Source organism: Mustela erminea, chromosome 14, assembly GCF_009829155.1.
Source record: "Mustela erminea isolate mMusErm1 chromosome 14, mMusErm1.Pri, whole genome shotgun sequence".
NCBI classification, from domain to species: domain Eukaryota; kingdom Metazoa; phylum Chordata; class Mammalia; order Carnivora; family Mustelidae; genus Mustela; species Mustela erminea.
The window spans coordinates 32,728,610-32,743,800 of record NC_045627.1 but is presented as its reverse complement, the minus strand read 5'-3'; the positions used below and the strand labels follow the sequence as shown (position 1 = coordinate 32,743,800).

The window sequence follows — 15,191 nt, the reverse complement described above, 5'->3', positions numbered from 1 at the left end:
CGCTGAGCCACCCAGGCACCCCTGAATGATCTCTTTTTAATTGGCTCTGAAGGTAGTAATGACTTAAACTCCTTGCTTTTAAATTTAGACCAACCAATATTCATACACCTTGAAGAAAAGTTAAGAAACTTTGAGCTTTTATGCTCCTGTTTTCTTATTTATAGGGAAAATATAATAGATTCTAGAACAGAACATAATAGATTCTTGAAACAGATAACAGATTCTAGGAACACGTAAGGCAGCATAACTTGTCTTCTGCATAATTCTGGGAGTATCTGTGATATGATGGCTACTCTTAAATTTGTGGGTGATGCACAGCGCTGGGTGTGAGAATTGAGTGAGAAAGTTGAGCATTTTAACAGTTCCTGGAACACAGTAAAGTAAGTTCACAAAAACTTTTTTTTTAAATTATGTATGCTTTCAGTATAAAATTATACAAAAAGTAGTGAAATCTTCACACTTAGGAAGAACTGGGGAAGGTTGTCTGTGTTATGAAAGACAAAAACAAAAACATCTGGTTAGCTGGTCTCTTCTTTGCCTACAAGTTAAAAACAAACTTTGCTAAGGAAATACTTCATTTTAATTCTACTTCTGCTTCCTCTCGGTATTTAGGCTTTGGGGCCCTTAAGGAGACATCATGAAATCCTTCTCTAAATGTTATAGTCTGTTTAAGATTTGATACAATGCTAACAAATTGTATCAAATTGGGGAAATTTTCTGAAGAACAGAAAAGATTTATGGTCTATGTATATGTATATGTATACATATATGTATATATATACATATATGTATTTTTTAGAAAGCCAGTTTTTAGGTTTAAAGAGGGGAGTTCCTACCTCCTATATGCACGCCCCATATATACAATTACAATAACAGCAGCAACAGCAATAATTATAACAATAACTTAAAGTATTTTCTCTGGGTTGATCCCCCCAAAAATCTCTGAAATAAACCCTGTCCTTGTTTCATAAATAAATACAAGATTGAGCATGAAAGACCATCACCACCATGCAGAAAATAAAACTTACATAGGTTTTAACTTTAATAATAGACTATCCACAATGTGATCATTTCAAAACAAAAAAGAGAATTGGTGTTCTGCCCAGGCAGAGTATATGTCTCATAACTTCAGCTGTATTGGTGAAGAGCCTTGGTTCTTTCCCAATTTTCTGAAGTGTTTGGTGACATCCAAAATACCCTTCACAGGAACACAGACTTTAGTTGCTAAAAACAAAATATAGGATTTTAACATCTCTGGAAATATGTACTTAGGAAATGCTGTAAAACCCTTTTCTTTTGTTCCTGTATCCAAATAGAATATATATCCCAGCCTTCTTTGTAGCTACATGAGTCTATGTTTCTGGATTCTGGAATATGGATTGGAGTGATGTGTTCCAGTTCTTACCCTGATTCTTCAAATTTCCTGTGAGATTCTGATTTATTTTCTCAAGTCAGATGTGTGGGTACTGTGGTCCAACATAGCCTTAGAGAGGAGGTTATCTTGGAGCTGGAAGACAGGTGCTTCACTGGCTATGTGTTGTATCGTCTGCCCTTATTGTGATGTGAGATAGGAATACATTCCATTGGGTTAAGCCACTAAGATATTTTGATGTTACAGCAGTTAGACTACCCTGAATAATTTGGAACCAGAGGAGCAGAAATGAAAAAAAAAAAAAATGTATATAACGCTCAGACAATGTTTACCTTCTTTCATGGGGCAACCAACCCCTTTTCCTGACTTGAATCCCAGAGGTTCCTTAGGATACTAATTGCTCAGGATGATGTTAGCAGATTACTCACTTACTGATTTTCCAATGACTTTTACAGAGTCTTCAAAATTTGAAAATAACATTTTACAAGAGAAAGTAACATCCAGAGGGAGAGAGTTGCCTAATTAAAATTACATGTTTGAATAGTAGGAGAACAGGGTGTCCTTGCTTGAGTCTGGTACCTCTCTTTATCTCATCATTTTTGGTTGCTTCCTGATAATTACTTTTTTTTCTTTTGTATCTAATTTCAGGATTACAAGTAAGAGAATTCTGATGGTACTCTTGTAGAGCTAAATCACTTATATTAGGAGGTTTATACCACCAAAAAGATGTCACTAAATATAAATAAACTCTTTAAAAGGAATTAAAGGACAACTTTGAACAACAACAATGACTCTGAACACCCAGTGTATGAGAGTGTATATATTTTATAAACTAATGAAAGGATATTATGAACAAGGTTATACAGAGTTATGTTGTCATCAGGTATAAGAAAGGACTCAATTGAATCAAATCTGTTCACATTGTTTGGCAAGTACTGTGATTTTTAAATAAAAAAGGCAAGCAGAAATTTTTTTTTAATAAAATACTGTTATTGATAAAGGGATGCAGAAAAAAGTACCATTTGCTGAGCAACAAATATGTGCCAAATATTGTAGAAATTACATGATTTTGTGAATCCTTACCATGTGGCAAGTATCACAGTCATTTTAAAGAAGAGAAAATAAGTTCAGACCAACTGTTATTTACCCAAGGCTACATAGCTAATAAGTAGCAGAACTGGAATGCAGGCAAAATGTATTTACTGAGTCCATATTCGTTTCACTCTACTCAATAGAGTTGCAATAGTAACATCAAATTTGAGTTTTAGAATTAAATAAAACAACTCTGTCTAAAGTTAAGATTTTTAGATGGAAGTTCTATATCTTGTATTATAAATAATCATCCAAATCCAGTCTCCCCTCTAGCATGGCTTATGTAATGGCTGAGTTTGAGTTTGATGTTAAGAATCCAAGAAAGCAGAAGAGGAAGGAAGGAAGGGTACTGAGATGAGTAACAGAGAAAAAGTAATAGTATCTCGAGAAAGAAATCCCAAGACTATAAGGTACTTTAAATGTCTATGTAATGTAACATACCATTATTTTGTTGGGTCTAGGAGATAGATTTAGGTTGTAATTCTTAAGGCTATTGTGCATGAGAAAATGGCTATTGGTGAACCTCTTAACCACCCAGCACCTAGATCTAACCCTCCTCTTTGCTCTCTTCTGCATTCATGGTAACTGTCATCAATGTCTAAGAAGATCTTTACAATATTTTTCCTATGTTTATTTTATTATATTTTATTGAGGTATAACTGACATATAACATTAGTTTCAGGTGTTAATAATTGACTCTATTATATATATAAACCCCATCTTCTTTATCCGTTCATCTGTTGGTGGACATTCAGGTTCTCTTGCCATTTGCAATGACGTGGATGGAACTAGAGAATATTAAGCTAAGCAAAATCTGTCAGAGAAATACAATTATCATATGACCTCTTTGATATGAGGAATTTCAGAGGAGAGGTAGAGCAGGGGTTCACGGAGGGGAAGAGAGGGTAAAATGAAACAAGATGATATCGGGGAGGGAGACAAAAATGAAACAAGATGATATTGGGGAGGGAGACAAACCATAAGAGACTCTTAATCTCAGGAAACAAACTGAGGGCTCCTGGATGATGGACATTGAGGAAGGTATACGCTCTGGTGAGTGCTGTGAATTATGTAAGACTGATGATTCACAGACCTGTACCCCGGGGGCGAATAATACATTATATGATAATTTAAAAATTAAAAAATTGATTCGATATTTGTATAGTGAAGTTATTACGACAAATCTAGTTAATAATTGAAATTAGTATTATAATCTTGCCTTAGTGTGTTGTATTGAAAGAAGTATAAGATAGTCATTAAAGGCAGATTCTGTGGCCAGATTGCCTGATGTCAAATGCCATCTCTAATAGTTATCACCTGTGTTATTTAATAAAAGATATATTTACCATCTCTCTCCTTCCGTTTCCTCATCTGCAAGACAAGGATAATTATAATAATTATAAATGTATAGTGTTATTATAATGCTCAAATAAGTTTGCGTATGGAATAATGTCTAGCACATAGAAAATGCTAAATATGTTAGTTATTGTTATGAAACAAAATATATACTATCATTGTATTCATCTACTAAGTGAACGAAAACATCATGGGACTTACTTTATATAAATGTCAAAGAGAAGAGGATTGAAGAGATAGGTTTTGGTCTTGAAAAGGGTGTAATATTATGTTATCAAAAATTTAGGGGCTACAAAGTGCAAAACATATAATGAAGATTTTTTGTTTTGTTTTTAATAAGTGGCAAAAAATGCCAAATGATTTCAAACATATTCTCTTCCTCTGAAAAGACAAAATAAGTCTGTAAAACTATTTATTTTATCTTTTTAAACCAGATCCCTACCTAACTGAGCTGTTACTGACCAGCTGTATCATCTCATTTCTTGTGCTGATCAAAAGAGAAAGAAAGGAGAGGTGGATGCCAGAAACGGGGTGAGGATGTGGGAGGAATAAGAGTCAAGGTTGGGGCAGCATCAAAAATAGTGGAAAGGTCTATGTTGCACCAATAAATTAAGTTTCAAAGGTACCACTTTCACTTGCCTAAAAAATTTTTCCATGGCCTGAACATTGCTGGGTTGTTGCAACCTTTGCCATTATACCTTCTAGCTCATAGTTAATGATTAGTTGCAAGACTCCCTACTCCAGAGCTAGATCTGCTCTCTTTTGGAGGAAATAGATTATTATTGCAACCACTATTTATCAAAGGTTTCTGGTATCCAGTTTCTTTAAAATATTTCTGAAGTTTATCCCATCCTCCTCTGGGTATCTTTCTGTGTCGGATCCAAACTCAAGGATTGAAGACAAAATTTGCTGACAGGAGATCCTGAGAACCCATTATGGAAATGAAGACAGCAAACAACCTTTGAATGTGTTTCCCAATTTAAAAAGTCTTCATTACATAGCACATCTCAGGCTGGAATGTTAAAAATTTATCATAGTTTCAGTAATTGCGGCTTCCTCTGCAAGCTTGGCATGATATGGAATCATTTGTAAAATGTGTATTTTGTTTGGCACTCAGTAGGAAGCTTGCCAGACAATACATTTAATTAGGAACATGAAGAAGAGAGTAATTGTGGTCTGTCATAACGTATTACTTTTAAGTTCTACACGTGTCTAAGATAGTGGTCTCATAACAGCATATGAATTTAAAGCTAATTTCCCTTTCATCAGTCTAGGGTTTTTATATGGAGAAATATATTAATTTGATGGTAAAGTGTACATTAGCTGTATTCTTTAGATGTAATTCTTTGTTCCTTGTTTAAGCTGCTTTCCCTAGAAACAACCTTTGGCCATTGTTTAAGACCTGGAAAATTGATATATTGCCTTTCAAGCTTAGACAGCTTTATTTAAGCTCTACTTTCTCTAGAGATGCATGGAAAAAATGAAACGCGTTGCCTTTCTTGAAGATAACCATGTCCATAACATCTAGTTCTGCCTGGTGCATTAAGTAAATTTGATAAGAGCAACTTAAACATTGTCATAATTAATGCCAATTTTTAAAAAAATTACACAGCGACATATTATCAGCAGTTTCGAAGAGAAGTATGGTAATAAGCATATACTGAGGCCAGGTTTTCACTGTGTAAAACATGCAGTTCCATTTTTTTCAGGAAAACTTTTTCATAATGAATTTGAGAGGCATCACGAGAAAAATGCAACAGAAGGGCTGTTTTGGCATACAGGGCACAAGCATTTTGGTGTCCAGGTTTCTAAGTATAGAATACTATTGTCATTTACCTTTGCATGAATCCTCTTCATCTTTTATTACTAGCCAGGGACAGTCTTCTTTGTGAGGAGAGATTTTCCTCTAACAATAAATCTTATTTAGATTTCACATGAGTGCGTCTACTCTCAAGACCCGTCCAAGGTGTAAATAAGACAAGGACAGAAATTGTTTACATTCCCCTTCTCTTCTAATGGCACTGTATTTTGGCCTCTCAGAATCTTCCTTTTCTCACCCTGACCGGCTTAATCTTCCCCAGAGCCTCCCTCCCTCACTCTGCTCCTTTCAAAGCATCACAGCACTTACTTTTGTGAGTGATTCCTTCAGGGTCCCATTTTGTGCCATGACAAGGAACAGACACCAAATTGGAACAGTCAGTGTGTTGACAGAAGAGAGTAAGGAACTGGAGATAGGGAAAGGAGAGCTTGAGGTGTATGCAAGCTCCATTCATTCAGGTAATCATTTATTTTTGAGGAAAGAGAAGATAGAAAAGAATATCTCCTTATGTGATCCCACAAAAGTGTAAGAAGTACACTTCTTTCTTCTTACCAACCTTGTAGAATCCATAAATGATCCCAGGTTTTATTCTGTGGCCTTTGGAACTAAAATTAAAGTAACAATGAAAGCAATAAGAACTTGTGTTACTGAATACTTGTTTTTTAAAGCCATGTTCTGAGCACTTTTTAGACATTAGCTCATGTAATCCTCAGAATAACTCCATGCAGTGTGTGCTCCTATTACCACCAAGGAAATAGACACAGAGTGGCTGTTTATCTTGCTTAACTTCCACAAAACAGTAAGAAGTGGTCTGTTTTTGGAAACAGTCCAAGATAGTGGGACTTCAGATTCATACTCAGTGTTACTATGATACTACAATGAATTAACTGTGGAGAAGATACAATGTGGCAAAAACAAAATGCAATCAACTGAAAGATGGTTTAAAAAAAAAAAAAAAGATTATAGGGGTGCCTGAGTGGCTCAATTGCTTAAGCATTTGCCTTTGGCTCAGGTCATGATGGCAGGGTCATGTGTTGGTCTCCCTGTTCAGTTGGGAGTCTGCTTCTCTCTTTCTCTCTCCCTCTGCATCTCCCCCTGCTTGTGCTCGTTGTTGTTGTTTTCTCTCTCAAATAAATAATGTCTTTTAAAAAAGAATTATAAAGATAAAGATTTAAAAAGTAGACTTGGTGATGAAAAGGCAATGTTTAACATGTATAAAACATCCAAAATCTCATGTTGCCTCTTAGAATTAGGAAAAGACCTTCAATCTGAGATATCTACTATTAAAAATATATGGGAATGAAGATCAAATGGAGTTCACCTTCTTGTCAGTATTTCCTGAATCTCAACACGATGGGACTTCCCTTTTTATTTTTTTCCAATTTTTATTTAATACCGATGTCTAATTGGTTTCTCTCCAAAACTGAAGTATGTAAAGCGAATGGCCAGTATTCAGAGGAGCAAATCTCATGTGTGTGTGTGTGTCTGCATGCATGTGTGTACTTGTATCTTAGAGTAAGACCCTACAACTTACAGGTATTCTTTTACTTTAAGGGGCAAAGGACCACTAAAGCATACAACTGATGTGATCTATGCAGCTAAAATGATATCAGAATCAGGATCAAGGATGGATGTCCTTGCTCGGCAGATTGCTAACCAGGTGAGTTCTCTACAAATGGACTTGATGAAAGTCTGTGCTACTTGCTCTCTGCCATCCACCACTGATTGTAAAACAAAGTTGGATTTTTATGTGATTGTATTGGTTTTTCCTAAATTATTATTTAAAAATCTTACTGCATAATTAATGGGTAGTGGACAATCATTCTAAGGCAGCTTAATTATTTCTTAAGGCATTATTATTATTATTATTATTATTTAATGCTTTATTATTCCTTAGATTTTTGAGCTTCAAAGATATATTAAAATTATTTAAAATACCAACTTTTTGAGTTTTAAATAAACTCAGATTACTTTAATGGGCTCTAAGACTCAATGTTAGTTTTGTTTTTTTCTTAATACCTTAGATTTCTTATTTTGCTCTTCAGAAATCAGTACCTTCCAGTATTCTATTATGTTAGGATTTTAATGTTGACAATATATTCTGGAATTCTGTATAAAATTCTAAGACAAATAGTGATAGAATACTAAAGTGAAGATACAAAATGCAGAAAGCATATATTCCTTATGGAGGCAAATGCTAAAGTTTCTAAGCACTTGGGTTTCTTCCTTTCCTTTTTTGTTTCATCTTTTTAACATTTTTAATTGTAGTTGACATACAATATTATATTCATCTCAGGTGTACAACATAGTGATTCAACAATTATATACATTACAAAATGCTTACGCTATGAGTGTAGTTGTCATCTGTCTCCATACAAGGTTGTTACAATATTATTAACTGTATTCCCTATGTTGTACTTCTCATCCCTGTGACTTATTTATTCTATAACTGGAAACTCGTACCTCTTAACTCCCTTCCTCTATTTGACCCATCCCCCCACTCTCTTCCCTGTGACAACCAACGGTTTGTTCTCTTTTTTGCTATGTTTCTTAATTTTAATTTATTTTAAAATTTTATTTTTTTATATTTTAATTGAAGTATAATTAACATGCAGGATTATATTAGTTTCAGGTGCACAATATAATTGTTTAACAATTCTATACATTACTCACTTTTTTCAGATTTTTCTTGTCTTTGTTACAATTTTTTGAGCAATAGCTACATTATTAATTACCTTTAGCTCAACATTAATTGAAGAATCTGTCAGTTACTTTAGTTAATGTATTGAGAAATATACTTAATGTTTTAAACTAAGGTATAGTATTGTACGTTTTTATAGTATTCACCTTCATAATATATATTTATTTTCCTTTGGGAAAAAAAGCACTTTTCTTTTTGATTTTGCAACTATTCTACATCATTTCTTGCTTATATACTTTGAGGGAAACTTTATTGGGCTGCTTCTTATTATGTACTTTTTTTATTCTCTGGTTTTTGAAACATGATCACCTTTAAAGTGTATTATTAGATATTTCTAGATATGGGGAAAACAAACAAGAATACTGACAGAGACAAACATTTTAAAATATTTCTTGAATATACATATGTATATTTTAAGTATCTTGCTATTTTAAGCATTATAAGCATTTTATTAATCTTTTTAGTGTATAGTATATATAATATAAATAGTATATAGAGTATAAATAGGTGATTGAAACACAAATCCACTGATAGTTTTCTGATCATAGAATTTTTTGCATTTACTTTTATGAGAGAGACCAAGTAGAGTCAGTGAAACCATAATGCATTAGACAGATTTATGTGTGCTGATAACTTTTTAAATATTTAATATTTCCTGTCAATGTGCTTCTGTTTCTCTTAGAATGCAGTTTTCAAAGTTCAAAAAATTGGGTCACTTGGAAATTTTTTTTCTTATGTTGATCTTTTTTAATTGCATCAGATTCACCTCAGTATAGGTACTTTTATAATGTAGCTTTATTACATTGTATTGTTGTTTTTAGCTTGATCCAAATCACATGGAAGAAAGTAAATGTATTGTCTTGCTTCCATAGCTTTCACATTTTAAAAGAAGTTTAAAGAAACAGTCATTGAACCAGGAAAAATTATAGATGATCCTCTTTGGCTCTTTCCACTTCATATAGGAGAGTAGTTTCAAATCACTTTTGTTCTGAACAAATAGGGTTCTGAAGAATCATAATGATAATTATGAAGCTGACTCTTATTATAGAGATCATCTGGGGAGATTGTCTATGACTGTGCTTCTGATATTTGATAGATTAAAATTTCTAAAAATAATTAGACAGCAAATAATATCTGAAATTTATTGTGGAATGCAATTGAATAATAAAAGTAAGACAATTTTCAGTGTCTGTGTATTATGAAAAGTATCTGCTGGAACATTGGTTGCTTTCTATTTTGAACAACCTAATTAATTCAAAAAAAATTTAACAATTTTTGTGATTCTTCCTAGTCTTTTACTACTAGAGTGTCAGAAGATCAAACATCAACCACTTTTCAATTCCACCCACCGGACTTATGATATCTAGATCTATACATAGTGTTAAATTTAGTTTTATTCTCTAACATTTCAGGTTAAAATTCTTATGCAGAGCGAATGAAGAGAAATTACATTAATTGAGCTTCCTAATTCTATCTACTTGGACTTTCTTTTTTTCCTTTTTTCTTTCTTCATTCAGTTTTTTCACCCTTCTTCCTGTCTTGCTTCCCTGAACATATGTTTATTGTGTGTAATCAAATATAATTTACTACTCTGGCTGCACCCTAATTAACTATTTTAACATTCAGAACTTTAATATAAACTCACTTGTCCCAATCAGCCAGCATATTTTGGGCTTTAGAATTGTCTTGACATGGTATTGTAGGTCCTTTATGCCATTCAAGACATATTGCTTAAGTTCTGTAGAATTCTAGCACAAATTCTGTCTCTATTAGGCAGTATATTCCTAATAGAGAAGATGTCGTTAGCTATCACAATTCTTAAACATTCTACCCATGAATAAAGAGAATGATATGTTAGAGAAGCACTCTTCTTACAAATCCAAGATTCCAGACTCTCAGTATACATCTCTTTCTATTCCTGAACCCTATACAGTAATTCATTTAGAAGTAGATCTTCTAAATTAGATGAACTGAATAACACTTCAAAAGGTAGGAAACATACATAGATCTCAATTACTTAGAGAAGCTGTATATCTCAAAAAGGAAAGAGATGAAGAATAACTGAAATAAAATGAATATCTGCTAAGGTATTTTACACGAGGACAAAAGTAGACTTTCTTACCTCTGAGTGGTGTGTCTGAGGCCTATAATATTCCTTCACTATAATTTTTCTGAAGAAAAGATATATACAGTATCTGCTGGGTACTCCCACCTAATCATAACTGAACACAATTAAAATGAAATTTTAGTGTAAAATATAATGAAAGCCAATGCTAATTCAAGATAGGACAGCATTTAAAACACAAGATAAAGGATCACAAGCCAAACTGTACACAATGCATTTAACTTTGAACAAAACAACTGAAAAATATAATTTATATTTTTTTTTTTTTTTTTTTTTAAAGATTTTATTTATTTGAGAGAGAGACAGTGAGAGAGAACATGAGCAAGGAGAAGGTCAGAGGGAGAAGCAGACTCCGCATGGAGCTAGGAGCCCGATGTGGGACTCGATCCCTGGACTCCGGGATCATGACCTGAGCCGAAGGCAGTCGTCCAACCAACTGAGCCACCCAGGCGTCCCGAATTTATATTTTTATTTTAACAAAATGTTGTCAGTGTCTAGCCTCATTTGAATTATTTCCCTGCTGATGTTATGAGAGTCAAAAATGTATTCTTTAAAAAAAAATTATTTTTTCAGTGTTCCAAGATTCATTGCTCATGCACCACACCCAGTGCTCCATATAATACATGCCTTCCTTAATACCTACCACCAGGCTCACCTACCCTCCCAACCTGTATCCCCCGCAGAACCCCCAGTTTAAAAGTATGCAAAAAAGAAACTTCTGAAGCATTTCTTATATCATTTTAATATGTCCCTTAAGAATATATTCTAGATGCAACTTGAAACAATATTTGTATTTTGATTCAATTATCTACCTGAAATTTATTTTGAGCAGATATTGATAGCTAGATTTGTCCTCCAGATTAATAAATCTTATAAAAATAAATGCATAGCAGTTTCTCAGGAATTAAATAAGGATAGATACTAAATATATATTATCTATATCTATTTGTGTCTTCTTTGAAGTATAGTTGATACACAGTGTTATGTTAATTTCAGATGTACAACCTAGAGATTTGAGAACTGGATTTGTTATGCTGTACTCACTACAAGTGTAGCTACCATCTGTCACCATACAATGCTATTACAATACCATTCACTATATTCCCTATGCTTGTACTTTTGTTTTCCTCTTATGCCATCATTGGAAGCTAGTATCTCCCACTCCCCTTCACTCATTTTGTCCATCCCCTACTCCTTTCCCCCTGGCAGATATCAGTTTGATCTCTGTATTTACAGAACAGTTTCTGCTTCTGTTTGTTTGGTTGTTTGGTTAGTTTTTCAACTGCACATATAGGTGAAATCATATGGTATTTGTCTTTCTCTGTCTGACTTATTCCACTTAGTGTGATACCCTTTAGGCCCATCCGTGTTGTTGCACATGGCAAAATCTCATTCTTTTTTTATGGCTGAGTATGCTAATGAGCAGAAGTGATTGGGCATAGCAAAGAGGAAAAATGTTCCAAGTGTGCTGAGATTCAAGGAGTTGAATCATCCCAAATTAATGACTGGCCAAATTTAATAGATGGGAGAGAGAAAGAAAGCATTCCTCACTGAGATGGTTAATAGAGGGGGAAAATGGGTTTATAGTAGGCAAAGTGGGTTATGAGATAGTTGAAGAATATGTGTGTGGAGTATGAAGTGATGAGACAAATGATGGACTGGGCAAATCCATGTGTATCTTCTGAAAACAGGGCTGGGTGACAAAGATTTAGTTATTTGCATTTTGTGATACTTGAAGCCATAACAGTGTGTACTATGGTGCAAGAAGAGGGTGAGAATCAAAAGATGTCCAAGAACAAAATCTGAGAATGTCAATGAGGCAACACTGAAAAAATTTTAGAACTCATGGTCATGAACCGAAGAGAGATGAGATTACAAAGGTGTGGGAGGGCTTTTGTTCTGAGGCACATCGTGTTGAAAGATGAAAGAATGGAAAAAGAAGACATGAAAACTGCAGAAAAAGATGGACTCTTGGTCATCTATGATCCCGAGGATGATGAAATGAGACAGCATCTGAGCTGGAGTAGAAGCAGAGAAATGAATGCTAAGGGAAGGGAAAGTTCATGGACTCAAGCCCTTTGCTATTTCTGATTGCTTGAAATTTCTGTTCTAGAAATTCACAATGACACCTAATACTTTTTATTAACAAACTTTGCCAGCATAGCAGAATTTAAACTCCTGTCTGTAATTGCAAAGCCATTTTAAATGTGCCTTAAATAAAGTTTATACTCCAGTACGGGCAAAAAAAAAAAATTGTGAAACTTATGGAATAAAGATCGTTAAAATTATTCATTTTGCTAATACACTCTTAAAATTCAGACTGAAAGGTAATAAATATTTTTTTGCTTCTACTCTCATTGTGAAATGATGTATTCTGTGTTGGTACCAAGCATCTTGCTAGACGAGTGAAGGCTGGTTTAATGTAAGAAAACCACCTAGGCTGACGTGCCATCTGCTTTTCTGTAGTGAGTGTCCCAGTGGTTAAAAAAACTTAAAAAAAAAAATCTATGCACTAAAATGCTAACCAGATGTCCTGGTCAACATCTCATCTTAATAAACTGGGAAATAATAACCAATGTGTGTTATCATGTTCTACCACTTGATTTGCCTAACAGTCCCAAGCAGTGTTCTTTTAAAAGTTTTTTTTTCTTCTTTTTTCTTTTTTAAGATTCATTTATTTATTTAAGAAAGAGAGAGCTCAGTTGAGCAATAGGAAGGGTAGAAGGAGAAGAAGAGAATCTCAAGCAGACTCCCCACTGAGCACAGCTACACAGAGCTTGATCCTAGGACAGGAAGACCACGACCTGAGCCAAAGGCAGATGCCCAACCATCTGAGCCACCAGGTGCCCCCGAAGAAGTATTCTAATAGCAACTTTAAGTGAAGGAAATAATTGCTTTTCAAATATTTATTTCTAAATAAATGCAATCTGAAGACTTCTAACCTTTTCATAAATTAAAGGCAATTATTTTATGTAACTTTTCCTTTCTGAAAATTCCTTGACTATTTCTATCATCTGTGCTGAAGTCATTAAGGTTGAGGCATGAATAAAATTTTCTAATGTTGGAAACATATCAGAATCTATCTGGGACTGGGCTGAGAAATGGGGCTCCATGACAATAAAGTTGCTCCCTTATAAGGTACCTCCAATGTTGTATTAAAGCACTTTGATATACTTACTACTGTTATTTCCACTTTTATCTTTTATGCCTATTTAGTGTCCAGATCCATCATGCAAACAAGATTTGTTGGCCTATCTGGAACAGATTAAGTTTTACTCTCACCAACTGAAAATCTGCAGTCAAGTTAAAGCTGAGATCCAGAATCTGGGAGGAGAGCTCATCATGTCTGCTGTGAGTACCGCCTGCCATTTACACCATCACATGTAAAGGATTTTTGGAACAAAGTAGCGACACCCCTCCTTACCTCACCAAATCTTTTAGGTCTATGTAGGTTAGAATAAACTGAGTTGGAGTGTATTAAATTGCATGAAATTAAACTAGCAAAGATTCAATCTAAAGAAATGTTATGTCAGTACAACTTGTCTTTACTCCACAGATTTTAGAATGAATCAGGATTTGTAGGCCACTTGGATAAGAAATAGATATTAATTTAGAACATGGTTTTCTGACTTCAAAAAGGGGGCAGATGGATCTCTGAATTGAATTTTATAATTTTTATGAAATATATGCCTATGGATTTACAAATCTTTACAAATCAATGAAGAAAATGGCTTCATTACTAGTAATTTATATTCATTTTCCCATCATCCTTTTCTATAACATAGAAATTCAGGCCTTGAAAAGTGTTATTTCTGTATGTAATTGTAGAAGTGGAGTATAATAGAACATAGGTGGTCTGGAAAAATTTTCATCAATTCTTTGGTGACCCTGAGTTTCAAACCACTATAAAATGATCATGGTAGAAATAATGTCTAACGTTTCTACTCGTCTTTTAATAAAAGTAGATCATTCCTCTAGAGCAAACATGGTAATAAAATAATATTTGATATCTATAATGGATTCAGTTATCAGTGACTTTGAGAAGGTCCTTGACCGAGATTATAAATTTAAGTTAAAGTGAAACATCATGAACATTCTAGGAACTTATATTCATGAGGACAAATGATAACAGCATACTTATAAATTTGTAATTTCTAGGACTTCTATACCCTGACATTCTACTTTTCCCTCAGTGAACTAACATGCTTTAAAAGAATGTAATTGCAAAAACAAAAGCAAAAGGTTACCATCAAGAGTAGAAGGTAGGGAACTAATTCTATTGACAATCTAGCTCTTGCCTATATTTTATTTCATTTGATCCTCACAGTAACATGCCAGAGAGATTGTTGATCTGCTTGTTTTATTTTCACTAACACTGGGGGAAAAAAACGACATTCAGAAAAGTTGAAAACTTCCCCAAGGTCACACTAGTAAATTTCAGAACCGGCTTAACCTTCAGAGGCTTATGTTTTTGTTATTCATGTGGACAACCTTGAATCTATGATGAAACTGAAGAGCACTGATCAAAAGTAAATAATGTGGAAATGATGTCTAATAAGTATTAGAGATAAAAATATTTTGTTTCCTTGACATTACAATCTTGAAAAAACAGGAAACACAAACCAACACAACCTGTGCAATATCGGTGCCCTGGCACTTTTCAAAAAATGCATTTTAAGCAGTCCCAAGCCATATACACAGAAATCTGTGTGGGTATATAAATACA

At 34.0% G+C, this 15,191-nt stretch overlaps 1 protein-coding gene across 3 annotated transcripts in view; it reads left to right on the top strand.

Moving 5' to 3' along the window:
• The window catches only part of CTNNA3 (catenin alpha 3), a 1,797,739-nt gene that overhangs the window by 1,725,390 nt on the left and 57,158 nt on the right, over positions 1-15,191 (top strand). For all 3 annotated transcript variants that reach the window (XM_032312382.1, XM_032312379.1, XM_032312381.1), the window contains exons 16-17: positions 7,194-7,299; positions 13,682-13,816. In XM_032312382.1, coding sequence (XP_032168273.1) covers positions 7,194-7,299; positions 13,682-13,816 — 241 coding nt within the window. The remainder of the gene's footprint in view (positions 1-7,193; positions 7,300-13,681; positions 13,817-15,191) is intronic.